This window comes from Platalea leucorodia (assembly GCF_965183815.1).
Source record: "Platalea leucorodia genome assembly, chromosome: 5".
Lineage (NCBI taxonomy): Eukaryota > Metazoa > Chordata > Aves > Pelecaniformes > Threskiornithidae > Platalea > Platalea leucorodia.
Window position 1 is genome coordinate 67,548,524 of NC_138827.1, and position 27,135 is coordinate 67,575,658.

General features: G+C 39.7%; 2 protein-coding genes across 5 annotated transcripts in view; one reads left to right on the plus strand and one right to left on the minus strand.

Annotated features, from left to right (window-relative positions):
• Positions 1 to 20,045, plus strand: MFSD6 (major facilitator superfamily domain containing 6). The gene is made up of 6 exons (XM_082312025.1): positions 1 to 1,551; positions 7,100 to 7,197; positions 12,786 to 12,947; positions 13,539 to 13,637; positions 15,721 to 16,001; positions 17,890 to 20,045. Exons 1-6 carry the CDS (start codon positions 8 to 10, stop codon positions 18,070 to 18,072), a joined length of 2,367 nt encoding a protein of 788 aa, XP_082168151.1. The 5' UTR covers positions 1 to 7; the 3' UTR covers positions 18,073 to 20,045.
• The window catches only part of NEMP2 (nuclear envelope integral membrane protein 2), a 22,883-nt gene continuing 9,269 nt past the window's right edge, over positions 13,522 to 27,135 (minus strand). The window contains exons 8-9 of one of the 4 annotated variants that reach the window (XM_082312028.1): positions 26,325 to 26,501; positions 13,522 to 13,622 (exon numbers count right to left, since the gene is read on the minus strand). In XM_082312028.1, the coding sequence (XP_082168154.1) occupies positions 13,577 to 13,622; positions 26,325 to 26,501 (223 nt within the window). In that variant the 3' untranslated portion in view covers positions 13,522 to 13,576. The other 3 variants (XM_082312026.1, XM_082312027.1, XM_082312029.1) reach the window with 3 other exon arrangements.

The window sequence follows — 27,135 nt, forward strand, 5'->3', positions numbered from 1 at the left end:
GTAAACCATGGCAGCTGATGATAAGGTTGCCATTCTAACTGATGATGAAGAAGAACAGAAGAGAAAGTATGTGCTTGCTGATCCTTTCAATGGCATTTCCAAGGATCAAGAGTTGCCACCCCAGAATGAATCCCCTTCGATGGAGACAACCACTGTCCCAGATGAAGAGCTAGATTGGTTAGAGAAGCACTGCGTCAAAATAAACAATGATCTTCTGATCTCAAAGGTCTTTTATTTTTTCTTTTATTCTGCATATGGCTCTCTCTACCCCCTGCTGCCTGTGTACTACAAGCAGCTGGGTATGTCACCCAGTCAGAGTGGACTTCTGGTGGGCATCAGGTACTTCATTGAGTTTTGCAGTGCTCCCTTCTGGGGAGTGGTGGCAGATCGCTTCAAGAAAGGGAAGATTGTCCTCCTCTTTTCGCTTTTATGCTGGGTTTTATTTAACCTGGGGATTGGATTTGTTAGACCAGCCACCTTAAGATGCGTACCAAAGGGCCTTCCCCCAGCACATCCCACCAATGCAAGCAGCCTTTTAACAACAGTTTTGCAAAATGCCTCGACGTCTTCTCTGCTAACCACGGTGAGTACTGCATCCCCGAAAGTTCGTGGGAAGAGAGACCTGCTCACTTCCAGTCCAGTCACGTTGGAAACAACAGGGACAGCTAATCCTGAAATAACATTCCTGTTACCTACGCAGAGCAATGACGTGGAGTTTGTCTTGGAAAACAGTACCCATTTTATTTTGAAAAACACCACCATTAGCCCAGTCTCACCAGGGAATGCAACTCTGAGTACCACCCCAGCTGCCGTCACCACAAAGCCGATGCCTTCTGACCAAGCTGTGCTCGTTTATGATCAGCAAGAAGTAGAAGCCATCTTTCTACTCATTCTGCTGGTTGTCATAATAGGAGAATTTTTCAGTGCTTCCTCTGTTACTATTGTGGACACCGTAACACTGCAGTACCTCGGCAAACACAGGGACCGGTATGGATTGCAGCGTATGTGGGGGTCTCTGGGCTGGGGGTTGGCCATGCTCTCCGTGGGAATTGGAATTGACTATACCCATACAGAAGTTAGCATTGAAGGTCAAGGATGTAAAGCTCCCGAGTACAAGAACTACAGGATAGTTTTCATCGTTTTTGGTGTTCTGATGACAATGGCATTAATTGTGGCCACCCAGTTTCGATTTCATTATGCACACTTCAAACAAGACGAAAATAAGAGAAAAGAGGTAGAAATCCCACAGGTGGACAGAAATGCCTCCAATGAATCCTCCGATAACACTCCTACCAGTATGAGCCAGTCGCAGTCTTTCAGTTTTTGGGACCTCATAAAACTGCTGTGTAGTATCCAGTACGGCTCGGTGCTCTTCGTGGCGTGGTTCATGGGGTTTGGATATGGCTTTGTGTTCACCTTTCTTTACTGGCACTTGGAAGACCTGAATGGCACCACCACTCTCTTTGGAGTTTGTTCTGTGCTTAGTCACGTGTCTGAGCTGACTGCCTACTTCTTCAGCCACAAATTGATTGAATTGGTCGGTCATATCAGGTAAGATGTTAGCCATCATTAGAGCGCTATACAAAAAATGTTGAATTTCAGGCCTAGCCTTATGTTACAAAGTGAAATTCAAGTTAATCCTTTTATTTTAAAATTTCAAGTCCTGCTCAGTTATGTAGCGTGCCTGATGGAATTTTTTAATTGTTATTTTAGGAGTTGAATATGCTCTGAAATGCTTCCTTTGCATTTTAGTTGTGGGTTAGTATGTGCATTATGCCTGGCACCGTAACCTTTTGCAGACAGTTCCAGAAGACATCCTAGTTCACTGATGCAAAGCTCTGTTAGAGATCTTTACAAATCGCTACCCACTCAAGGATTGTCTGTTTTGACATATAAATACCATTAATTTTACAATTTCTTTCCTGATGAGTAGCAGCATTCTGGAAACCTGCTTTAGCCTGTTTCTCCTTGCGGGGCAGTTCTTTGCCCCCACAGTAGCCTGGAAAGGGGTCACTTGCATGCTGAGAGGGGAGGAGGATGAGATGAAGAAGCGAGGTGAGCACCTCCTGTGCACATGCCCTCATAATCTGGGTGTTGGCAGAATGAGGTTGCAGCCTGGTAGTGTCACTTGCTAGTTCAGTTCCTTGCTCTCTTCCTTTAGTTGCAGCTGCGTGTGCTAGCTACTGAAGTGGATGGCGGTGCAGGGCTTCTCCCGTAGTTTTTGCCTTGTGTAAGTGAAACTGATTACTGCCAGCATGTCAGTGAACATTGTTTTCCTCTAAATTCACAATTGACTTAATTTCTGCATATTCTAAAACCCTTCACTCTTCTTTAAAAAAGCTCAGGGGAGGAGAGATAGGGAGGAATCTGAGTTAATGAAGTCGTAAAGGTTTTTTTTTATATTTACTCGGGTACTCTGTGCAACTGAGCACAGAGCTCCGTGTACTGTTAGCATCACGCCTTTTCCAAATACCCTGTTTATAATCATACAGTCATTGAGGTGTAAGTATTTTTTAAGCTGTCTGCACTGTTCTTTTTGTGCATTCTGTTCTGTGGTTTTGCTCTTTGTTTTTTTGTTTTGCTTTTATTGGGGTGAATTTTTTGATTCATTTGACCTCTACTAAAATGTTTGAGATGCTTAGCATGGTAATTTGAGAGATTACTTAAAAGATGGGGTTTTGACGTCCTTTAAACTGAGGAGGATCTCTTTACTTTCAGTCAGTCTTTTAATCTCTGAATTTGGCAATAATTAGTATGAGAAAATATGGCACCTTGCATGCAAAGACTGGAGGAAGGATATGATGATGGAGGAGTGGTGAGAACAGATCACAGTCTTGATAGCTAAAGATAGTTTGGGTATGCTCTGTCAATGTATATTGTTATAGTACAAAATTCAAGCTTAGACTTTAAATAGAGAAGGAATGAAAAACAAAAGAATGGTAGGCTTCAATGGTAGATGCAATAGAAGAGGAGAGGAGGATTGGCCAGTAAAAGGAAAGATGATGTACAGGATTAACTCCTCTTTTTTTTTTTTTTTTGACTTTGCACTGTTAAGACTATGAAGCCAAGATTGGATCAAGATTAAGTTGTTAAAACACTAGCTCCTGTTTGCAATGAAACAACATTCTTTACAGCTACACCTGGGAAATGCGTATTAGTCATATTTTAATGTTATCTAATGCTTACTTGTATTTAGTCATCACAGTTTATGAGATGTCTCCTTCTGGTTGCCTTTCTTCTTGTACTTTTTGAACTTTGAGTAATGCATGGTTTGTTCAAGAAGGGGCAAACTTTTTGTTTTTTTTTTAAAAGAGGAATGTACAGGAGTTCATAGCTCATATTCTTCAATAGTTCTGTATATGTCTGCTGCCTTATAGTACAGACACTGTTTCTCCCATTAATAAGAACCAATAGCCTCCAACTATATGTCCTTCTTGGAACTGTCTTAGCCCAGAAGCATTTGGGATCAGTATTTTCTCTCTCTCATTCTCTCTCTCTCTCATTCTCTCTCTCTCTCTCGTTTTTTGTTTTTTTGGTTTTTTTTTAATAGCTGAAAATTCCTTGTTTACTGTTTTGGCATAAAAGCAGTTATGTGTTCATGGGAATTCTGGTGTAAGGTCTTGCATGAAATAAGACAGAAGTACCTCTTAATCCACAGCCAGCAGTGAATATTTCACAGGGTATTTCACAGTTAGAGGGAAGGTGGCTTGACATCTCTTTTTGGTAAGATGACTTCAGTGCTGAGGTTGTCTCACCTTCCATTAACTTCTGTCACTAATGTTGTTAAAAAAAATGTTTTTAAAAAAGGGTATTTGCACTCTTTCTTCTGTGTTGTTAGACTCCTAGATGCAGACAGTCTTTTTGCAGTATTTATCTGAACCTTATCATTGAATCTTTCCTTCCTGTCCTAATTCTTTGAAGACAGGCATGAATACCAGAATGGCTTGCACTGTCACAGTAGCAGGAAAAAATGCTGTTGACTGTCCTCTGTGGAACTACAAGAAAACAGGCTTTACAGCCTTGTCAGATAGAAGCTCAGTTTTCCTTTTCTAGCCTTGTAAAGCTTTCTGTTTCTACCACTGTAGGTGTTGGCATGTAAGATCCTTACAACATTTTGAAACCTATTCTGTTTTCACAGTTTGTTTTTTTTTTTAATTAATACTCAAATTATTGTTCAAGCATTTTAAGCATGACCATAATAAACGTGCTGATTAAAATGCCTGATTTCTGACTTCATTAGCTTTACTGTTCATACACATGTGCAGTGCATGTGTGCATATGTTATACATGCTGCTAGTGTTTCTAACATTGTATATTAGCAGGCCATTAGATGAATCTGGAGTAATGACAGTTATTGGTTCAGCTAGAATGCTGTTCTGTGATTTACAAGGGGAGGGAATATTGCAGATGTTAGAAGGGTATTTTTTGCCTTGCCTCCTCCAGCCACCTTCTGAGAGATGACAGAGCAGATTTTCATTTAAAAGTAAACTAAAGAGTTAAAAAAGTAATCAGAAAGTGTGGTGAAGGCCGTAAGTTCTTTGAGAGGATATTGCGATGGAAAAGCGTACAAAACTGGCTATCAAATATTTAGACACCATGGTCGAATGGTATCCTGTGTAGAAGCACTCGTAACTGCCATTGAGTTTAGGAAGATGATGTTAACCTCTGAAAATAACTTCCTACTTGAGGTTAAGCTTGAATGTGTTTGTCTGACCATCATTCCAGCATGTGAGTTTTTATAGGAAGCGGAGACTGGTAGTCATGGCTGTAAACAGCTTAGTCTCCTTAATATAAATATAGATTCAATGTTTTAAGTGTTTAACCTGTAAACTGAATATGGTGTCTCTGTGGATACTGCATATAGGGTTCATAAGGAACATATTTACATTATCCATTTAGGTCTGATAAAGAGCTTAAGTGATTATTATAAAAACATTTTTTAAAAGAATCTGTAAATACACAAAAGTTCTCGTGTGACGTACCCCTCCAGAAGCATAATTATAGAAATCTTCATGAACTGTAATTTACCTGAAACTCTGTACATAGTCCAACAAATTAAAAGGTAGAACCTGACTAAATTGCTGCTCTTAAACTCTGAATCCAAATCTTTCTGCAAGTGTAACACGGCAGAGAAGCACAGGTAGTGGACTGTGTTAGTGATGATGGAAAAACTATGAAGCAGTAGGAGACTTCTTCACAGCTCTGGTCTGGCTGCGATAGGGAACAGCTGAGATGCGAATAAAGTTCTTGGTGCACAGGCGAAGTTTTTGCTAGACAAAAGTGAAATTAAGTGGGCAAGAACTGGCCCTAAGCAGAGCTGGGCGCATCTGTACTGCTGCTGAGGAAAAACAATTATATGGTGAGGTGATTCCTTTGTATTCCCAAGAGTGTGCATCACCCTGGGCCTTACTAGTGGGGGAATGAGGAAAGGAGCCTGCAGACCTTGTATGTTTGCTTACCCTTTGTGGCAAATGTGTCCTAATACACTTCAGAAATGTGACTGTACATAAGAATTACATGAAGTTGTGGCTATGAAAGGAACTAAGTTATTTGTTTGGAACAGAAGGCATTAATTAAAGGGGGAGATGAAATTTATGACGCGTGGTGCAAAGAACAAGTTTGTTCTTTTTATTGTGTAATACTGAACTTTTTCATGGCTTTCCATGTTTTCTTCGATGAATACTTGGGCTTGTGTTGCCTAAAGGCAGCTTAAACCAGCTATTCGTGGATATGCATCTGGACACGTATCTGGAAGCAACACAGCTTGGTCTGATGTGTGATTTTGGGGGGGGAACTTCCTGCAAGCTCACCCAACTTGTGGAAAGTAAAATATGTTGTCTTCTGCAAATCCACATTGTTGTGAAACCCACAGACCTCTCTTTACAATTTTGAATGTTTTTTTGATATCACTGACATGATGAAAACCTATGGTACTGGTATTTTAGCTGTCACCATTCAGAGACCTCAAATGTTAACAAGATGCTGCATTTTTATGATTGCATCTCACTCTAGATTTTTCAGTGGCTATGTACTGTTTAATTAAATCTCTGTGTGCTTTTGTAGAATAACTAACTAAAAAAGCAGCACAGAGAATAATGAGCCTTTTTACAGTGTCTGTGCTTACACCTTATCAGTTGCATTTATTTCACATGTGCCAAACCGGGGGTCAACCAAGAACCCATATTTGGACAATAAATAATCCTTGTCCCTGAAAAAAATCTTTAAAGGTTGCAATAGCATCTTCTCTCTAGCTAAAAACATGTTTTGAATTAAGTCTGTTTCCGACGATTCATCTAAAAATAAGAGAAAGATAGCTGGATGAATAAGCACCCCGGAGGTAAGCTAAGCTAAATCTGAAAAATGGAAGGGAAAAGTCATCAGGTTTAACATGCAATGGGAAATGCACTGCACAAATAGTCTTTGTGCTTCATTGTTTAAAAACTGTTATAAGAGCTTTTTTTCTGTTCGTTCTGAGATGCAGCATCTGCTGCTTTTCAACAGGATGGTTAAGTTTTATCCTGAGGCATGTTGTTATAAACCATATTGCTTCTGTGGGATGTGTTTTTTGAGTAGTTCTGAGCAGTTTGCAGATACTGGGACTATAAACTTATATTAATAGGGGCAAAATTAATTCATCTAATACAAACCTGCCCTAGGCTTACATTAAAATGGAAGAATGAATCTCTGAATGATTAAAAAAGAAGATTGTTTGGAAAGGATGCTGAATGTGGTTAGAAATGGTCTCTCTGAAGTACAATCCTGTGTAGAGCGTGGCATGGAACTACAGAGCTTAGTTAAAAGCTCAGTGGATCTGCTGTCCCTTTGATTTTTTTTTTTTTTTTTTTTTTTCCCCCATTAGGATTTTGAAGAGAGTCTTAACTTTAGCCTTGGTTTGAATATGTGTTTGGAGTGGGCAAGAGGAGAGTTTATGTTTGGGTGCAGGACTTAACAGAACATATTTTGTGTTGAGCAAATGTTTTAGGCTGGCAAACTGTTTGTACATGTGCAAATGATTTCTGAAGCAGTAAGGTATGTTATAACATACAAAAAAAAGGGAAGTGCAAACTATCCTAACTTCTCTTTTCCTTACTTCCTTTAGAGTGCTTTATATTGGTCTTGCCTGTAATACAGCTCGATACATTTACATCTCGTATCTGGAAAATGCCTGGACTGTTCTTCCGATGGAAGTACTTCAAGGTAAGACAGTGCAGTAATGCCCTTCCAGTATAAGATCAGGTGCTTACATTGATCTTGTTTTCAAGTGAACTGTGATTAAGTAAAAATCTGGTCTTTCTCTGTTTTTTTTGATCACAAATATTTCAGAATACCTAGGTTCATAAAACATTACTGTTTATCTTGGGAAATATTTGACGTCAAAAGGGTGGGTTTGCATTTGATTGTGCACAGTTCTCTGTTTATTCAAACAGAACTGTGCGAGACCAACACACCCTTTAACCAAACAAAGAGACAGAAGCACGAGCTGCATACACCCCTACTGCAAATCCTGTTTGGTGGTAAATGTGAACTTTGTTACATGCAAAAGGTTGTGGTTCTTGAAAGGATGCCATTAAAAAAAAATAACCAAAACCCACAACATAGTCTGGGTCGTTCTGTTTCTGTTAAAATATTTTGTAGTTTTTCAATGGTATTGTTCAACGAATACCTTTTGACTATAGAATTTTCTTTTTTTAATAGCTAGAGAGGCGTTTCTTTCAATAGCTTTGTGCTAATAGAGCTTCTTTAAGATACTTGCCTTTTAACTAATTTAATTAGAAGAACAGAGGTGTGGTCTGTGAAAGGTAATTTGAGCCCCGTTTTCAAGTCATGTTGTCAAAGAAGTCTGTAAGACCTTCATTGCAATATTAAAGTATAAATTGTTCTAACTTAAATTTTACAACATTTTTTTGTGTCTTTGTAGTGGGTACCACTTCTCAAAACCAGGAAAAATCTAAACTGCTTTACTTTCTGTTTCTTCAGTACATGAAGAATACTGAAGTATTTCGGCTTGCAAGAGAATGGTTAATTTAAATGCAGAAAATATTCTCCCTGCCTTTAAAAATAATTGTACCATCTTTGTTAAAGCCAGTATTTTGGCTTTATACAGTACTACTTAGAAAATTTTCCACAGATTATACTTAGAAGTTTTATTCTTCTGTGTCCAGCGTAATTCGAATTTGCATTAACTTTTTCTACTATATTTACAGAAATCTTTGTAAGGTGGATTTTAACTTGAGTTATGAAATGCTGTTGGAGAGCACTGTGTAGATCTCTACATATACATAGAAAGAAACCCGTTTGTGTCCTGGCTCTTTCCCTCCCTGCTAACAAAAACAGTGTATTGTATTAAAACCGCCACAACAGCAAGCTTCTGAATTTTGTTATTAAAAAAGCCCCGAGCTGCAGCTATTGAATTGATACTTCATCATTCATACCAAGTGTTAAAATACAAAAATGTTGCAAAGAACCTGAAGAATGCATATGTGTTATACTCTTGCCTGCTTAAACATCTAGAGGGAACAAATGATGAATACAAAGCTTTGGGTATTACCTTTTAGGTAATCCTGTTTCAAAGACACCTCAACTCAAAATATAGGAAAAAACCTTGTGTCTCAACTATACAGCCATAAGTTTGTGCCTGGAAGCATCCTATAGTCATGGCTGAGAAAAAAGTTTCTTTTACTTTGAATTTTGTTTTTATTCTGTTGAAATTTCAATATGAATTGGTTAATACGTAGGTTTGGTTTTACAGCAAGGCTGTGAGGGAGCTGTTTTGGTGGGGGTTTTGTGTGGTGTAATCTTGAGTAATTGAGATTTGAAGAAAAAACTAAGGACCTTCAAAATAATACTTTCTCATAAATTTATCCACCAGACTATATCTAGCCACTGCTGAATCATGTACGCTTGTGTTCATCTTGCTATTTGCAGTTATTTATAGTCAGCAAATGAGAAAGTTAAAAACAAACACGTACACATGGACACCCCTGCCCCCGAAAGCCTCTTCGTGTTCTATGTGCACTTTTCAGCCTGCATCTAACATGGTTTATTAGTGTCCATGAAGTCCATAGGTACACTATATGTGTGTCTAATTACTGGCACTACATCTGTTATGTTCCAGTAATCTCATTCAGTGTCGCTGAATGGGAGATCAAGTTTATCTTTTTAGAAGTACTGTTGACCCCCCCCCCCCATTATTCTTTTTCCTTCCTCGCTCTTACCAGTTTTAATCTCATCTTGATTCATTATTTGTTTTGCAGCAGTTACCAAATCCTGTTTCTTTGGGCTCTACTTTCTTTCCTACACATCTGCTGAATCTGTCAGTAGGGATAAGAGGTGACACCTTAACGAAATTTGGTGAGGTGGAAGCTCTTATTTTTGTTGAGTGAGTTTATTGACAGAGGGAGGTAAGAGTTGTAGCTGCTTTGCATATGTAAGGATTAGGAGTATCTAAAAACAAAAAAAGAGTAGATTGTGCAGAACATGTGGGTACCATGTGACTGCATCAAGTTGATGATAGGTTTTTTTAAATCCCTTGGTGAAGTCCTCATTATAATTGTACATAACTCTTTTTCTAGGAAGCTGTCAAATTCTATGTAAATTCCAGTTCCATCAGCTGGAGGGGTTTTAAGGTCGACAATGCTTTCAGCTGACTTTCGTAAAGAATTTATTGTTCTTTTTAATATGTTTCTGCAATAGAAGAAGGATTATCCCCATGTGCTGTGCTGAAGGGCATGGAGAGATTTTTGGAGGATGACTCTGCAAACTGCATCTATTGATTGTAATAAGAACCATGCTGTGTTTCAGTTGCTGTCTGTAACTGGGATGGGGAGGACACTTTAAGTGCATTGCACTCTCAAAGGAGTAAATGAGGAGATTTAAACTCACTTCTTAATTTAGAGTTTTGAGTCTGTATGCTGTATTGAGTTGCACATGGCAATGGATGAAAATAAGAGCTTAGGCTGAATCTTTAATAACTGAAAATTTCAAGACATCCTTGTAGGCAAATGCGTATAGTGTGTGTATATATAATGTCATCCGTCTGTGAACACGCAAGCAATCTTGTTCATTTTGCACTTAACAGATTAAGTTTTGATATGCTACTTAGCTGCAGTTTATTGTTCCAAAGCAGTGGTCCAAATTCTCTGGTAACAGCTATGCTAGCTCACCAATTTGCATAACAAATTTTCTAAATTACAAAACTGTATTGATAACCTGAAAATTAGCTATTTTCACTTGGCAGTTATCCAACAAATTCCAAAACAAGTACCGTTCTAAGAAGTGACTCCTACTGATGCTCCAGCAACACAGTTATGTCTAGAGAGCAAAAATCTTGGGTCTTTAACTGGCAATAATTAGGATATATCTCTCTCAAAGTAAATTTGGCTCCCCAAATCCTCAACTCTTGGTTTATATGTAAATTATCCTAAGTTTGCTAAATGTTGGTGTTCTAAGCATAACACTAGGATTGTTACACTTGTTGGAACTATATACCAGATGGTAAAATGGTGGTTAGTGGTTTTAGCAAATAATGTCACAATATATATATTCCGAACAACTTCTTTTTAAAAGAATTGTGGTTAGCAGTAATCCAGACCAGACTTCTTTACAAAAGTTGTTGTGAAAACTGTTCCAAGTAGTCACTGTTGTATAAATAATTATAATAAAAATCACATTAGTAATGTACACATATTAAAAAAAAAAAAAAAAAAAGGCCTGTACCTTTAAAGGCAGGTGAAATTAGCTGGTTTAAAGGTATGGATTTGTTTTCAGAGGAACTGGGAACACTGTGTTCTATCTGGATTGCCTAGTAAAGATGAAAACATCCAAGAACCTGTTGGTTAAGTTATGGCCTTTTGTTTTCAAACAAATACAGTGCTATTGTGCTTCACAGTTCAAATAATTTCTGATGTGTTTTTGATTTGCCTGGCTTTAAAACTTGACTTGCTCTTTGATAGCTGATAAAACTGAATGTTTTACATTAATTTATACCCTTTCTAAACCAAAAACCACATTATCTATATTAGATTAGCTTTGCTTTGTCATTGGGACAGTTCTTGCTTGCTATTTTTAATGCATACGTGGGTCTGCATTAAAAAAAAGTAGATATTCACTGAGTTTTAAAACTGAGCTTTTGGGGTGGCAAATCTGTGAGTTTTAAAGCCTTAAACTGTAAACGCTAAAGTAAAATACACTCGTCCTCATGTAAGCCTTTATTTTTCAACAACATGATGTGCTATTGCCAAAACCGGCTCTGCAATTTGTAAAGGTGGCCTTTACAAACCCAAAGCTTGAGAAACTTGTATTTAGATCTGGAATGAAAATGAAGTGCACAGCCTTGTGGACATCTAACATGTCTATACCTGAACTGTATCAATCTGTACAGTGCTATTTATCATTTTACAGCTAAGCAAAATCCAAGTTATTCTGTGAGTATGTTACAAAATCATGTGTTTTCTTGCTCTTATGAGCCTTCAGCCTAAATACCTAAGTAATTATTGAGTGTCCAACTGTTCATTAATAAGTCAAGTGTAGAGGACAGAAACATGTTGACTGAATCATCGGTTGTGCCAACATTTTTTTAAAACCGAGGCAGTAGAGCTTAGGCATTGGTAAGCTGTGATGACTATTTTTAATACCGCTCAAATAAGAAAAAAATATTCCCACTCAGTCTGAGGGTGGCAAAATAGTTCAGGCTTATTTAATGTGTGATGAGCTACAAAACTGTTTTGTTTTTCCAACTTCTCTACAACCCTGCCTTTTCCTGTCCTGTTCTTCCCCGCTCCACAAAACCCCCACCAAGCAGGTGCTCAAAGGCGAGGGCTCCACCTGCAGCCTGTTTCTGCAGGCTGATGGTCATTCCGCTGCCTTTCCCCTTAGCTGTCCTCCTGCCGCCGTAGGAAAAAATGTTCATAACCCTGAACCTACAAGGCACGTGCCAGAAAAAGACTTCCAAAGTCTGTGCTGGGGAGCTGGGGCCGTCCTGGATACGTGGCCGTTGTTTATAGCGGTGAGGACCTCTGCTGCGCTCGGTCCCCGGAGCGGGTGAAATGCGAGGCGGCAGCAGCGCGCGGCAGCGCCTACGCAGGATGCAGTCATAGCGGGAGGAAGGGCACGCTGACTCTGCCTCGAAACAGCAGGCGTGAAAATCGGCATCTTTGGCCTACCCTGAGGAGCTTGCCTGCTTTTCCCGTCCAGAGCATTCAGTGCTAAATGCAGAGTGTGTTGGTGTTGAGTTCAGAAAGAGTTTGTTTGGGGGTTGGTTTCTGGGGGGAGTGAGAAGGGCAGGAGGGGATTAATTCTTACCTCTGAAATGACATGGATATCTCTGATCTTGTTTGGCTTTTATGACCTTTGCACTGCCTTCGTTGTGGCAGTAAGGAGACTGCTGAGAGTCATGAACGCTTCAATTGCCTGCAGCTTATGAAATCAGGACCGTATTTCAAAGGCCCCAGGTCACTCTGCAAGCGACGAGGAATCTGGCAGAGAGACTTTCAAGGTGCTTTATTTAGTCTTCCTAGGGACTGTGTCTCAAGAAGAGAAGTGAGGTCATCTTAGAGGGACAAAGAGCTATTGACAGACTCTGCAGAAGAAGGATTCGTCATGTCTCCCCGTGGCTTGGTTGCCAGTATCACATTACCAAAAGCTGATTTGTACTTCACAGGCATTTGTCAGTGAAAGGATTTTGTTGTTTTTCTCCAACGCGTGCTCCAACTGATAAGTGAAGTGGCTCTGATGTTGTGTTAGCATACTCGCGACCCTGTACTCTTCACAATGTTTCATCTCTCTAGGTGTCACGCATGCGGCTATATGGGCAGCTTGTATTTCGTACCTTAGTGCGGCAGTGCCTCCGGAGCTGAGAACATCAGCCCAGGGAATCCTGCAAGGTCTCCACTTGGGTCTGGGCAGAGGATGCGGGGCTATGGTTGGAGGGGTTTTGGTCAATTACTTCGGTAAGCAAAAATTGTATGGAAGAATTTTATTTTCTTTATTGAAGTTCCGGTTTTACTGAACTACCAGCTTTAAACTTATTCATGCTTAAGGTATTGCTATGTTTTAAAGAGTAATACACTGTGTATAGATCATGCAATCATAGAACTGCTCAGGCTGGGAGGGACCTCAGGAGATCTCCAGTCCAGGCCCCTGATCAAAGCAAGGATAGCACTGAATTCAGACCAGGTTGCTTATGGCTTTGTCCTGTCAGTGTTACAGACTGAGTAAATATGTTATGCCTAGATATTTTTAGTATTGTGTGAGCAAATCTCTAACCTGATCCTTAAGTAAGATGAATGAATCCTTTGTGAGAGAATAGGTTGATACTATGCAGCCTCTCGATGAACAAATGAGAATCTAATTACTTAGTTAAAAATCCTTTGCAAAGCCTGTAGAAGAAGTGTTGGGGGAGGAAAATGTAATAAAACAAGCTAATATGAGTCTACATGGGACAATACATACCCAAGGAGCTCATAATGCTGACTCATCTTGTATTATTCTATTAAGTAAGTAGATCCTCAATTAAAAAAACAAAAAAAATCTCATTACAGGTCCTGCTGCCACATTCAGAGGAATAGGGATGGCTTGTTTAGTGATCCTTCTTCTGTTTGCACTGATCCAGTGGCTGTTGGTTCCTGATGAAGAGGAAGGTAAATATTCACTGAGACACTACAAAATTAGAGCTAGTGAAAAAAGGTGTCTCTGAAGCTGCTCCCTGCAGCTTTAATTTTGTATGTTTGGCGTCTTTACTCAGATTTTGACAAAACAGTTTGTTTTCAAGTGAGAAGTTTTTTCCAGAGCAATGATAGAAATTGAAGTGGTGTGCTGCTGTAAGAAGGGCAGCATTGAGTTCTTGGAGGTCAATGGAGGAAAGCGTAACATATTTTACTACCTGTCTGTCCTCTCTGTTCTGGGAACCCCTTAGGTTGGTCTTAACAGCTGTAGTGAGTTATTTCAGTTGCATCAGTTCTTTAAGGTCACTTTGACCGCTGCATGCTCTCATACTCTACCAGTCCAAGCCACCTCTGCCAGAAATTGTAGAGATGGCTTCAGAGGACAGAAACTTTTATAACTGACAGAGTTCTGTTCTGGCACTCGATAAATCTCCCCTCAGGTGGAACTTGTACTTTTTCATCTCTGCCTTTGTTAATATAAAGGCTAACCAGAAATGAAATAGTGCAAAGTTAAGAATTTAGCATAAATCTAATTCTTACAAAGACAATAAAACTGTGGCAAATTCTGAGAAGTCATGAATTTTACGCGAACATTACTTTCCAATGTGAGCTTTGAGTATGAAATGAAAGTTAGTTTTCTTTAGCTGGAATATTAAATAGATTGTCCTTGACTAGTTATCAAGTTGCCTGTACTGAAGTGTTCAAATATTTATTTTGCTAGCATTTTCTTCACCTCTGTTCAAATGATAACGGCAAAAAATGGAAAGGTGAAAAGGATATTTCCTGTTTCAGTTTCCCATCAACTTTCAGTTAATTACATGTGGACTTACAAAAGAATAGTTTGTTCTTAGTGGCCTTATTCTATCTAGTTTGTTTCAGTCTTTGGTTTTCATTTTAATACACACTATCCATCTTAAGAGTGTGTATCTTAATTTTAAGCGTGGCAGTAATTAGGTTGCTTTCAACAAGACCAGTTGGATGAGTAAAACTAAGCATGTGGTCAAGTGTGTGCAGGATTAGCCTCTTCATTTCTTCACTACTAGAGAACATCCAGCCATTGCTTAAAATATCCAGTACTATCTAAGAGTCTGTAAACAAAGTATGATTTTATAATTTTGGAGAAAAGACATTTTTAATAGGTAAAATATTTCTACTAAGAAAAAATATTTTCTCAAAATCTACAGAATGTGTTATTTACAGACTTGAAGAGAACATACAGCTATTACTTAAAATATCTAACAGTTTCTAAAAATATCTCTTTAATTACTTCTTGTCTATAAATACTCTGGCTCTTCAAGATTGTAAGACACATCGCGTTGGGTCGTGACAGTCATTTTATGGGTGACATTTCAAGACAGTTGTAAGAACTATTTCAGATTATCAGAAGACCTTAGATGTAAAGATCTGTTGGGAGGATTTCTTCCTTTACCTGAAACTCTGCAACAGATATTTTGTCTCCTCCAGTGTGTCACTAACCTTGTTTTTTTCTCACTAACGGCATAACTTCATCTCAGTAACTACGGAGGGATGGTTTGTTTCTTAAATAAAAAAGTGGTGAAGATGTAGAACAACTTTTAAGTCAAATCAGTAGGTTTAGAAACTTTAAGGTCAGAAACAGCTGTTCTGATGATGTAGGCCATGGGAAGCCAGTGTTTAGTTACAAGTACGAGTGAGTTGTAAGATGCAGGCTTTATGCAGAGGAGTAAGTTTGCTACAGGTCTAAAAGACTTTCTTCAATTTGCATGTAACATGAAGATGACTTAAATTTTCATGTAACATGAAAATATGTATTTCTAACAGCTAGCTGGGAACAAATGGACTGCTTCATACTCATTTGCTCCTCCTGTTTATGCAGCCATCTAAAATACCTCGCTGCAGTTGCAGAACAGCCTTGCTTGTAAGGGCAACATCCACGTCATGTTTCCCGAACTAGATTGTGGCATGTCCTGCCAGTGATAACCATGTTATGAAAGCAAGAAACACTTAGTGTTCATTGTCTGCTTCACATTTTTTTAAGCTTGTTGGGTTTTGCCAGTGATTATTTTGTTTTAAACTTCAGAAAAGACAATGCTGGCGGAAAGGATCCCAGTGCCTTCCAGTCCTGTTCCCATAGCAACTATCGACCTTGTACAACAGCAATCGGAAGATATCATGCCTCGGACTGAGCCCAGACTCCCTCTAAAGAAAACGAAACACCAAGAAGAGCAAGAGGATGTGAACAAGCCTGCCTGGGGCATCAGCTCTTCTCCTTGGGTCACCTTAGCTTATGCTGTCTACCAGATAAAAGAGATGGTTAAACTATCCAAAACTAATCCAACTCCCGAGAATCAGCCTTTGCAGGTAATCTTCTAATGTACAGGAAGTTCTTATGTATTTGTTGGATGCCTGAAAACCTTTCTAGCTGTGTAAATCTGTTAGTACCTGGCAGGTATTCTCTGTCAGCTTGTAATAAATTCAGAGTTGTGAAACAGTAGTTGAAATACTGCATGAAATAGAGTTGTTTTCTATGTATAGTACAGCAGGAATAACTATTTTTGCAAGTATTATCTTCCTGAAGATGGGAGGAGAGGGAGAGACCTAGAAATAGACTCTGTTTTACAGGCTTGGATATACTTGAATTCACTTTAAGTTTACAGTTGTTTTCATATTGGTTGGAATCTGCGGGTTATGCATTTTGCAAAATTTACAGGGTGATAATTTGAACATGAAGATGCACAGCTGCTTAACAGAGAGTAAAATGATTTATATTTCGTTTTGCTTCCTTGGGTGATGCTGTCCAGCGTCTACATTGTTGCAGAAATAGGTGTTCCAGACAACTACTGATGGGATACAAAGCCTTCTGTTCAAATAAAGTTAATCTCTTTTTTTTTTTATCTAGAGTTACACCAGATGAGAGCCATTCTGTGACTCAAAATGTCTGATTGCTGGGGCTTACTTTACACCATTTTCCTTGTGTCCAGTCTCCCCCCACAATACCTTGTAATACCTTTAGCTTCATCAATGATTATATGGGCTTGGATCTGGTATTATCTTCTGATGCTTTGGACATGCCTTTCAGAATGGAGCTGAAGCATACTGCTTAAGGAACGTAGGGAAATGCTGTCAATGCAAGTTTTAGAATAGCATGGTTAATGTTAAAACCACTGTGTTTACCTGTCTGGAAGGAGTGGGTGAGATTCCTTCTTATGCACCCGGTAGGCGTAAACGCAGAAATGCTTTTTCCGCAACTGCTGTCTTTAGAAATGGGTAATTTGGGATATGAGTGTGAATCAGCAGAGCAGAGTGTGTAGGAATTTCACCTGGTCAGTGATCTCCTGCCTTTCTTATTTGTCTTTATTCTTGAAAATGTATTTACAGGCATGTCTGCTTTAGGCTGGTTGGGTTTCTGTTTGTTTGGTTGAACTTCCCCGAGTCAAAGAACGTGTTTTTTGTAGTGACACTGAAGATATCACTGAGTCTGACATCAAAGTAATTTGTTCAGTCAAACCGCTCTGTTTGCCATTGGTAAATGTCCTCAGGGTCTTGGTTAGTATAAGCTGTTCCCTTTTAAAAAAAGAAATGGGAGAAAAGCAGTTGCACAGAACTTACGCAATGAACATGGCAAGAAAGGATTGTTTTGCAGTTGTGTGGTGTCTGAGAGGGACTTGTCCAACACTGCTGGACACCACCCAGCCGCTTCACTGAGAATTGTGAAGAGGCCAGAAAGGCTTTCGTGCCTGTTGGCATCTCTGTGGTGCATGATCTCTGCATTATTCTTTCCTTCCTGTAAAAATGCAGTGCTGATATAAAAGTAGTTCTTCTTGTCTAAGTAGTATCTTGGGGAGGGAGGGAACTATAGAGGAAAGCTATATTTAAGGAGCATGAAAAAATTTTACAGAATTGTTTGGTCAAAATAATGATCTTCTCTGAACGCTTTGAAGTCCAGTTAATTGGTTTCTTTTTTCCCTTGAAACACAACAAGTTTGTTTTTTGCATGCTTCTTGGGAAAGCGCAGTTAGGAAAACAGATGGAAGGTAAGCTACTGTCTGCTTGCTATTAGTGTCATCTGGATTTAAATGTACTACTTTTGCTTTGCTTCTTTAAGTTTTATTTGTTATGTTGCGAGCATTCAAAGTAAGCGCTTTGTGAATTTCCAGAAGTGCTTGAATGCATCTGGGGGTATACCGCTGGGGATAGTGTCATGAGTGTTTATACTTACTTTTTGCATGCAATCCTTTTCCCTCTTTAGAAAATCAATGAGAACTGCAGTGCTTCATCAGCCAGCTCAGCAAGACAACCCCAAAATCCGACAGATTCCGGGCAGTCCAGAAATTGTTCAGCACCAACGCCTACAGCAACATCAGATTCCCAAGTAGATGGCGACCGCATTGTGTCGGATCATGATGCTCAGCCTGCTGCTGCAGGGCCCTGAGATGCGCTCATCTTATCAAATCCAGTGCATGGAATTCTGCTTCTCACCTGGGAAATGCTGGAGTAGGAGCTCAAAAGTAGGACTTCCTTCATCTTAACGATCATAATGTGATGCAGTGCAAGCTTTTAACTATATAAAGAATATTCATATGACTACATAGAGCAACATGAGCAGGGAAGCCAAAAGTTCGGAATTCTTGAGGGAAGTGATGTGGCCAGATCCAACAGTAGGAAGAATTCTTGGCTGCTTTGCTAAAGCTGAGTCAAGTGCTATGAGATTTCTTTGCAATCTGTAGAAAAAGGGAGTTCAGTCTTCACTTGTTGAGGCACAGAGTGTCTGACTTGATTGGATAATTTTCTTCTTTGAATTTGTTCCCAAGACAAAATGAAAAGACTTTTTTCAGGAGAGAAACTGAGTTTCCCTGCATAGTCTATTAGAAAATATCAGATCCAATAAATATAGGAACAGCATGAAACTGTCTCTGTAAAGATTTCTCAGAAACAGAGTAGCTTTAGCAAGCGTATCTTCATATTACGGTGATGGATTAAGTAAAACACACATATTCAAAGAATATGTTTTTGAAGCTAATGTTATCTTGTTTGAGATAAAGGTTTAGTTCTGCGAAGCAAAGATTTTGAACTGGTGTTTTAGTGAAACAAAAAAGCTGGAGAAAGGCTTCTGAAGAAGTTAATCTCTGCGCTTGCAGCCCTTCAGTTGGGCATAGGTTGTGTGCGTTTGGGTAATTTTAGGTTTGATGTTGTATTGAGACAAGAATCTTTGATCAAGATTGCACAACCTGAGATTGATCAAGGTTTTCAATGGACACACTGTCTTCTTGGTTTTTTATTTCATCATCTATACAACGGTTTATTTAATGCAGTGTAGTTACTGTGGTTATTTATTAAGAAAACAGTAAGCTTTAAGTGCCTAGGGAAGGTGGGGGGGTAGGGAGGAATCGCCTAAAAATCTTAATGAGTAGGATTATAGGGGCAAAGTTGTTGATGCAGAAATCAAGTAGAGTGAGAGATTCTCAGGAGGAAGCAAACGTAACTAAATTGCAGTATGTTTAGGAAATTACTTTGCCCGATGTCAAGACACTGGAAGACTTTGGATTATGTTTTGTTATGCTTTTCAATATTAACTGCAGCCAGCTCACTTGCTGGAGCATAGTGACAATTGCTGCTGGAGGGAAAGCCTTGGGCTCGTGGGGGGAGTTTAGTCAGGAGAGTGTTTTGGCCCATTTGCTTGTATTAACAGCTTGTTCCTGGGAGATCCTGAGCGCTCAGCTTCTGCGGGACTGAGCGAGTGTCACACAGCCCTCCTTGAAATCAGAGGTATGTGATGTGTCAGGCCTCCCATGGGGAAGGCGTGTGCTGTGGGACTCTACAGCGATCCAGAGGCAAGATTAACAGGAGCACAGGGCTAGTGGAGAGGAAGATGGCAGCAGCTAAGCAGGAAAGGGGGTGTGCAGTTTACCCACGTTGACATCTGTTTAGCTTGACTGAAGGGGTGTCCCGTAGCTGTGCTTTTAGAACAACCCATGTTCTGGTGGTGCCTGGGACCAACACCATAGACAATAAAAAGAAACATTGATGACTAGCCACTAGTTACTTTTTTTGCACTTGAACCTAAATGTACTGTACTCACATAAATCCTCATGACTTGTCTAAGTGTCCTTTAAAATCAGAAATTTATTTATTGTATGTTTGTATAACTTGGGGGAGAGCTAAAGACTGAACAGGTGACAGGACAGAAGGATGCTAAAAATCATCTTGAGGCAAACCAACCGTTCGTTGAGTTCATGCTGTACGGTGTTACCTCAGCTGCTACTGCATAGCACCTGGATTGTGAGGTGAAGAGCTTGTACACTGTGTTTACACTTCAGAATTGTGTATTTGAAATGCCTGCTCTTTTTGGAATTGTATAGTCATTCTATGTTGCAAAATGGACATGTACACCTGGGTTTTGATATTTGTGAAACTGTAAAAACTGTGGTAAGAAATATAAAATATCCATAATGTATTTAACGGTATCAATCTGAACTTTTATTACATTTGCTTATATTATGGTGCCAGCAGTGAACATAATCACTGGAATTGAAAATAATTCAATGATAATTACCTTTTGCTAGGTTCGCTGCCTTGGAGGATAGTGAACCTGGAGCCTGGGAACTACTCTTGCGCAGTGTTGAAATCTGTTTCATGATAAAATCTGACCGTAGGCACAGATTTCCTTGTGGCGTGAGGAGGATCTCAGGGATGCACACCAATGGGCATCATAAACAGGCTGATATGGAAGAGTGCAGGACATCATGAGTAAAAGTCAAAATTGGATTACGTTTGTCACCTAGCAGTTTTGAGATGGAGGCTGCTAAGTGCAGGTCACATCAGCTCATACAGAAATACTTCCAATTTCTACTTCTGATTATATCTGCACTGTTGCACCTGCCCTATACAGTGGCACATTTGTCTGGAATTTATTTTCATCTTAGGTGTATGACAGTTAAATTTTTACTATTTTGATTACTTAATTTGTATGCATACAAAAGCAATGACAGGGAGAAATCTTAGTTTTGTTTTGTTGTTTGCATGTGTGTAACTGCCAGGGTTCGCTTGTCACCTTACAAATTTGGCTTTGTGGTGGTTTGGATCTGTCATGAGTGGAGAATGGGAATGGCAAGTTCCTTCAGGGAGATGCATTCGAGGTAGAGGGGACGCTCCATTTTGGAGCAACCCCAGCTAATGCACAGTTACCATTTCTTAGATCTGCAACAGGGAGAAAACCTCAGGACATAAACACAACCAATGTGCTTGGCTCCTCCTTGTCATATGTCCTGCTGTTCCAAAAAGAGTAAATGCATAAAGGAGGAGAACCACATAGTTGAAAAATACTTTTATTAAAAAAAAAAATCTTGAAAGTACAAGATAGTATATCGAGTATGCTGTACCGTGAATACAAAATAAATATGAAATTCTAACTTTTTTTTAAGACCATGGAATAGAAGATAAACGTAATTCATCCTTTGTTAATGAAGAAAGGCTTTTATAATGGTTAAGGCAATGGATTAACATTTAGATTCTGTTGCCAGATTTTCTGGCTGAACACTGGACAGTACTTAACAGTTGTGTTTCAGTAAACCTATATGATCTCCATATATCACAGGAGCACTGTGCAAGTAAACTCACTGTTGGCAAAGGGCTCAAATGACATCAGTTGGTTTTGGTGGGTTTTGTTTATCAAATGTAGGGTGGTTGGTGTTTTTTTTTTCCCTTGTGGGAGGTGTACCTGGTATTGTTGTACATAATTTAGAAAAAGGGACACTGTCTGAAAAATGTAATTGCCTGTTTTTTGGGGGCTTTTTCATTTAACATATTGCATACGTAAAATACTGTTTTAATGTATTATCTGGGCTGTTGTATATAAATACGTATTATGTACGTATGGAAGGATAATCATTGCTACCTCAGTAAAGAGAGGAAATCCAGAAAAACTGTGGGTTTAAGCTAGGATAAATCTGATTTTCCCCCTTGGCCTCAAATCACATGGATGGGAGTTCTTAGCTAGCTACAAAGTACACTGAAAAATCTTGTGTGCTTTAAAACATGCAAAAAACATTTAAGACATCTCTTCAAGTATTCTTTTTTGACTAATCTGTAATAATGTTGAGTACTTCATTTTCATGATGGCAACACAGGCAAAGGTAAAATAAATCTTTAGTCTGCTAAGATAATTGTTCAGAGGGGTTTCCATCCTTCTCCCAAACCATGAAACCTCCGTTTTCACAACAGCTAATGCTTCCAGCTTCTTGCTAGTGACAGAATCCCCCAAGCCAAGCCTGACTTCCAGAGCGTGGGTGGCAATTTAGCTGTGAATTTGGTAGTAGCAGCCTGCCTTAGAGGTGACTCTTACTGGTTGTGGCCTTCCTGTTCAGGAGCTCTCTTGTTCTATTTTTTTAATGTTGTGGACTTACCAGTGAGTGTATTTTAGATCACCTGCTTCACAGGGTTTCTCTCTGCTAAACATGCTATAGATTCTGCATATGTATTTATAAATTTATGGCACAAAAGGGTGTTAAGTGTCTCTACTGTAAAATGGAAGAGTTCCTTTTAAAATGAAGCAAAGCTGAAGCAATATAAAGGAGGAAGGACCATGTAAATAAGGCTTTGAAGCATCAGCTCTGAGTCCTGTTTTATACAGAGGAGCTCTTGGAATGTGGTACAGCAGTACTTCTTAGCACTGTTAGAGGTAACAGATTTTCTCCCTTGTCCAGCGATGGACAATGAGAAACCACGACAGTGCATGCAGTGCTGAAGTCGTGCTGCATCACTGGGCACGTTACAAAGAAAAGAGATCCCTTTTAAAACAAATATATCCTGGTCTGAAATGCCCTTCTGGAGAGCTGACTGCTTCCCACCACCCACACTGATGGGTCTGTAAGATCAGATGGTGACAGAATTAATGGTCTTTTGTTTTCTGCAGTTTGGAGACAGTAAAGGAAAACAGGAAGGTGAGGATAGAAGAATATATGGATAGTCTAAAGAACAGAAGAAGGAAATGACCTCTGCAGGTGGATGAACTGAGCGGACATGATCTACTCTCTAGCCTAGGATTGTGTAATACATAAGCTGAAAGGCATCTGTCTAAATTTCTCTCCCTGTACTATTCTTTTCCTCCCCACACATCTCCTATGCTAAGTCCCAAAGAGGGCTGATGAAAGGGAGGTAGAAGCCAGGTATCCCTCCCTCCTTGTTTTGCCAGGAATTACTTTCTGCTTTTTCTTGAATGATCAAACTACTGAGTACTCTGAGGACAGTGGAGCTGTATGTGGGTTATCTGTATTCCCAATTACATGGTTACAGCATCGCCCCGGCCCTGCTGACAGGAGTTCCTCCAAGCAGCTGAAACAGCCTCAGCCTTTGTTGCCTTTTCTGGGCCGTTGAGAGGCCTGGAATGGAGGGCAGTACCCGCCTGAGGTAAGGTGACAGTGAAATCGAAAGCAATAGTAAAAATACATTTGGGGACGGAAGTCCTCTCCTAAATCATCTGCAGTTGCCAGAGGTGGAGAAACAGAGGACTGAGGAAGGGTTCAGCAGAGAGGGACCTGTAGAAGAGGGAAGAAGAGTATGTGAAGAAACAAAGACATAGAAAGAACAAAGTGCAGTGTAACTAGAGCAGAGACCAAGAACAGAACGATCCAAGCAGAAAGTGAAAAGTCAGGCAGGGTTCTGAAGACCAAGAGGAGCTTAAAACAAATGTGGAGAGGCAAAACGAAGCTAACAGACAGCAAGCCTAGCCAGAAGAGCAAACAAACCTCGTTCAACTGCGTTAACTCTCTATTGATCTTTAGCACTGAAAAGTCTCACCAACAATAAAAATAGTTTATCATCACACTAACAGCATTATAAAAATTGTTGAAACCTAGGGTGGTTAGTAAAACTAGAGTATTAATAATGGCTTCTCCTCCCTCTAGTGCTCAGCACAGAGGACTTGACAATGGAAAGGGCCAAAACAGATTCTCAGTTCTCCAGAGGTAGTATCCTTGGAAAAACAAGGCATCCTGGTGGGACAGGCTGCTACCAGTACTTGCTTTGGAAATAAGCAACATTTACTTCCCCAGTTAAAGTACCAATAGCATGAGAATCCTCTTCACTTCAACAGCCCCTGTGGTTTCCTTCTGCTGCTCTAATCAGGCAACATCAGTGATACAGGAAACAGTTTTTTCAAAAATCCTTGTTTGTCCACCAGCAACCACAAGAAATCACCAAGCTTAAGTTCTGTCTGTATCCTTCCTTTCGAGGACAAATGTGTTTTCCCACTCTCCTTTTCTTGGTTATTTCCCAAAGCTCAGAGCAATTCAGTAGCATATGGAAATGGAATTTGTTTATGCATTTCGTCTTCATCCTCCTCATCTCCTTCATGGATGGAATTGGCTGGATCATCTTGCTCAGATTCCGCCCTTGTGTCAAAGAGCTGCTCTTCCAGGAAGAAGCTCCCCATGCCGTATTCCTCATCATGCGCCTTTGTTTCTGCAGGCGAGACGTGGGGAGATCCCAGAACAAAACCTGCAAACCTGCCAGATTTTTAAAGGGAGAAGTGATCAGCTGAGAGATGAAAGAAATACTGTAAATGCAGGGGATGCTGCCAATTTAGCAGGGATGTTTTAAGGACCATGCAGTGCAGATGAGGGGAAGTTGCAGCGTGAGCTAGGGAGTCCTGAACGACACAGAATAAATCGCAATGGACGGCAACAACTCTGAAGATTTGTTTTCCTGCCTCATCTTCTCTTCAGTCTTCAGCCTTTTCTATATATGTAACTTTTGCTCTTCTGGAGGCCATCTGCAAGGTCTTGTGACTAAGCAAGAAGATCTAACTTCGTTTTCACATCTTGTCAGTACTCGTGGGGTAATCCAGAGTAAGCATTTGTACAGTTCGATAGATGGTACTTCAGCTTCTAAAAATAAATTAAAGCTGTAGCGTATTTGAGACAAAGGCTGTAAGAATTCAGGTAAGTTGACATTGCTAATGAAAGGAAAAACGGAGAGGATTTTGCGTTCCTACACTGCTGTGCTATCACCTTGCTTCTGGTGCAGCATGCACGTTCTGGGCAAGCCGAGCTCAAGTCTTGCCAAAGAATTCCTGCTTTTGGTGAACTTGGAGCTGCAGACTGGGAATTCGGCAGCTGCTCCAAGTAAATGCCAAACCGGAGGTCTGGCAAAACAAAGCCTGAGCTTAGCACTGTCCCTACATTTCAATTCGCCACAAATCTTACTTTCAGTGGACAACTACATTGGAGAGAGAGAATGGAGCTGGAGGTTTCTGGCAAGCGTATGGAAACAGACGGCAGTTCTGACACCTGGGTAAGTGTCGACAGCATCAGAGAAATGTAAGAAAAAGGAAATGCAGCTACATTCTGGAGTGCTGGTAAACTGATCAATAATTTACATTTTAGACTTAACATTTCTGTGAGATGGCTGTTGTCACCTCGCTCTTCTTGGAAGCACTGTTAGTCTAAATGGGGAACAGAGTTGGACTGGCTGTGTTTTACAGGTTTGCCTTGTGGTGAACTATCTTCTGATGCTTAATGGAAGTTTGAAGGGGTACTCAACTTTAAGTCAGACTTCTGTTGGTTCTCCTTTTTATTTTTGTATTTTTATAGTGAACAATTTATAAGAGCTATATTAACTAAGTGATGGCTAGAAAATACATGTGTCTCAATTGTTTTGTGCATTTGGGAGTATTTTGTTTTGCAATACTGCAGTGAGTTTTCATTTTTTATAACTTTCAATCATGCTATAGAATGCAAGTATCTTAGAAAATAAGATAGTTTAACAGTAAATGTATAAAACCTGGCAGAGAGGCTGTCTGTGTGCCCATCCAAGGAAGATGAAGGTTCTGAAACTAGTTTTAATGTTTTATTGATTAAACTCCAAGCTGACTGGCGCTCCTTTGAAATTGCGATACTTGGTTCTGTGGCAAGGGCCAAGTCTTTGTGGCCAGGTAATATGTGGAACTCTGCTTCTGATATCTTAAAGTTTTGGTTTTGACAGAAATACACTGCTATTATAATTAATATTATATTCTGCAATATTTTCTGGCTGCATTTATCTGACCTTCCCTTCCTAACCCGTATTTGTCTTAAGTTTGTCTCAAGCTATATCTGGAGCAGCTCTTCTCTTCTACCTGTTATACTTCCTAGGTGCTGGCACCGATTTTTTTTCTGTGTATTCTTAGTCTTAGATATTGGCTGATACTTCATGTAATAGGATTTCTTGGCTGTGCAGGCTTGCAGTTGGAGAGCTTAATGCGGGTAATATTTGAGCATGTATCTTCAGCCTGCCCCAGTTTTACACAATGCAAAAGTGTACTGCTCTAAAAACTGAAGAAAGGGGCGTTTCACTGGTTAGACGGCCACCTGAGTCACTGTGTAGGAGCTTGCAGAGGCACTGTAGGAAGCCTGCACGTTTTCAGGGAAGCTGCCATTACCATGAATTAGCTGTGAAGATCTGCAGAGTCTCAGAGTAACTTATGGTTGGAGAGGAACAAATGGGGTTTAATACCACCAGCAACTAATATCCTTGAGAGGTGTGGCTGTGATCTTTAGCGGGATTACTCAAGTAGATAAAGCTACCTGCAGATCTGACTGCATGGAAGATGAACGCGCCTGGAACAGCGCCTGAAGTAGCATTTGGGTCTGCTGTGTAAGAGTGTCTGTGCAATGCATCTCCCGTGTTAGAGAGGCCAAATTTTCTTACCTATGTGGGGACTGGAGTCTGGATACAGCTAACCATGACGGGAAATCGGGGTTCCTGCAGAATGAGCGTAGCTCCTCCAGAGCTCTGATAGTTTCTGTTTCACCTTGTTCTCGATATTCCTCTTCAGTAAGGCATTTAAACACTAACTTTTTTGATTTGAAGTGGTTCTTCATTTTTCTAGAATGAAATGAAAACAGTATTTCTAAAGTCTTCTGGCACACAGTTATTGTCTTCCTTTTTCTCTACTACCTGCTATTAACATACATTAATCACTTTTATGCTTTTGAGAGGACAAGCTACATTCTTGCATTAAAATTTTAGGATGAGGTGTCTAATGTTCGTTAGCCTGTTTACCCTAGGTCTTAACCAAAGTTGCAGAATTCCAGAATGATACCTAATGAGTTTCAAATGAGCTTTGGATCAGGTCCCTATTGTGTATGCATGGACTAAAATCTCATAGAATTAAATAGATGGCTGCTTGCTCAGCCATTTTTAGGTGCAATATGCAAAATGTGTCTGTGCAGAGACATGGGCTGAATCAAAACCCAGTCTGCATATGTAACTTGAAGATAAGCAATGCTCTAAGTCTGTTATGAGTTGTTCATGTTGTTTACTAGATCGCTTCTCTTAAATCTTGCTTTAAATTACAAAACTGAGTAGTCTGAGGCCAAAATGTTTACAATCTGATGTTTTTTTAGCTGCTGCGTAGCAATGTATAATATAATTAGATATCAATTAGAAAGTGTGCCATGTTCTGTTCCCTTCTGTCGACTGCTTTCAATTTAAATGTTGTGATGAGTTAAGATAAGCA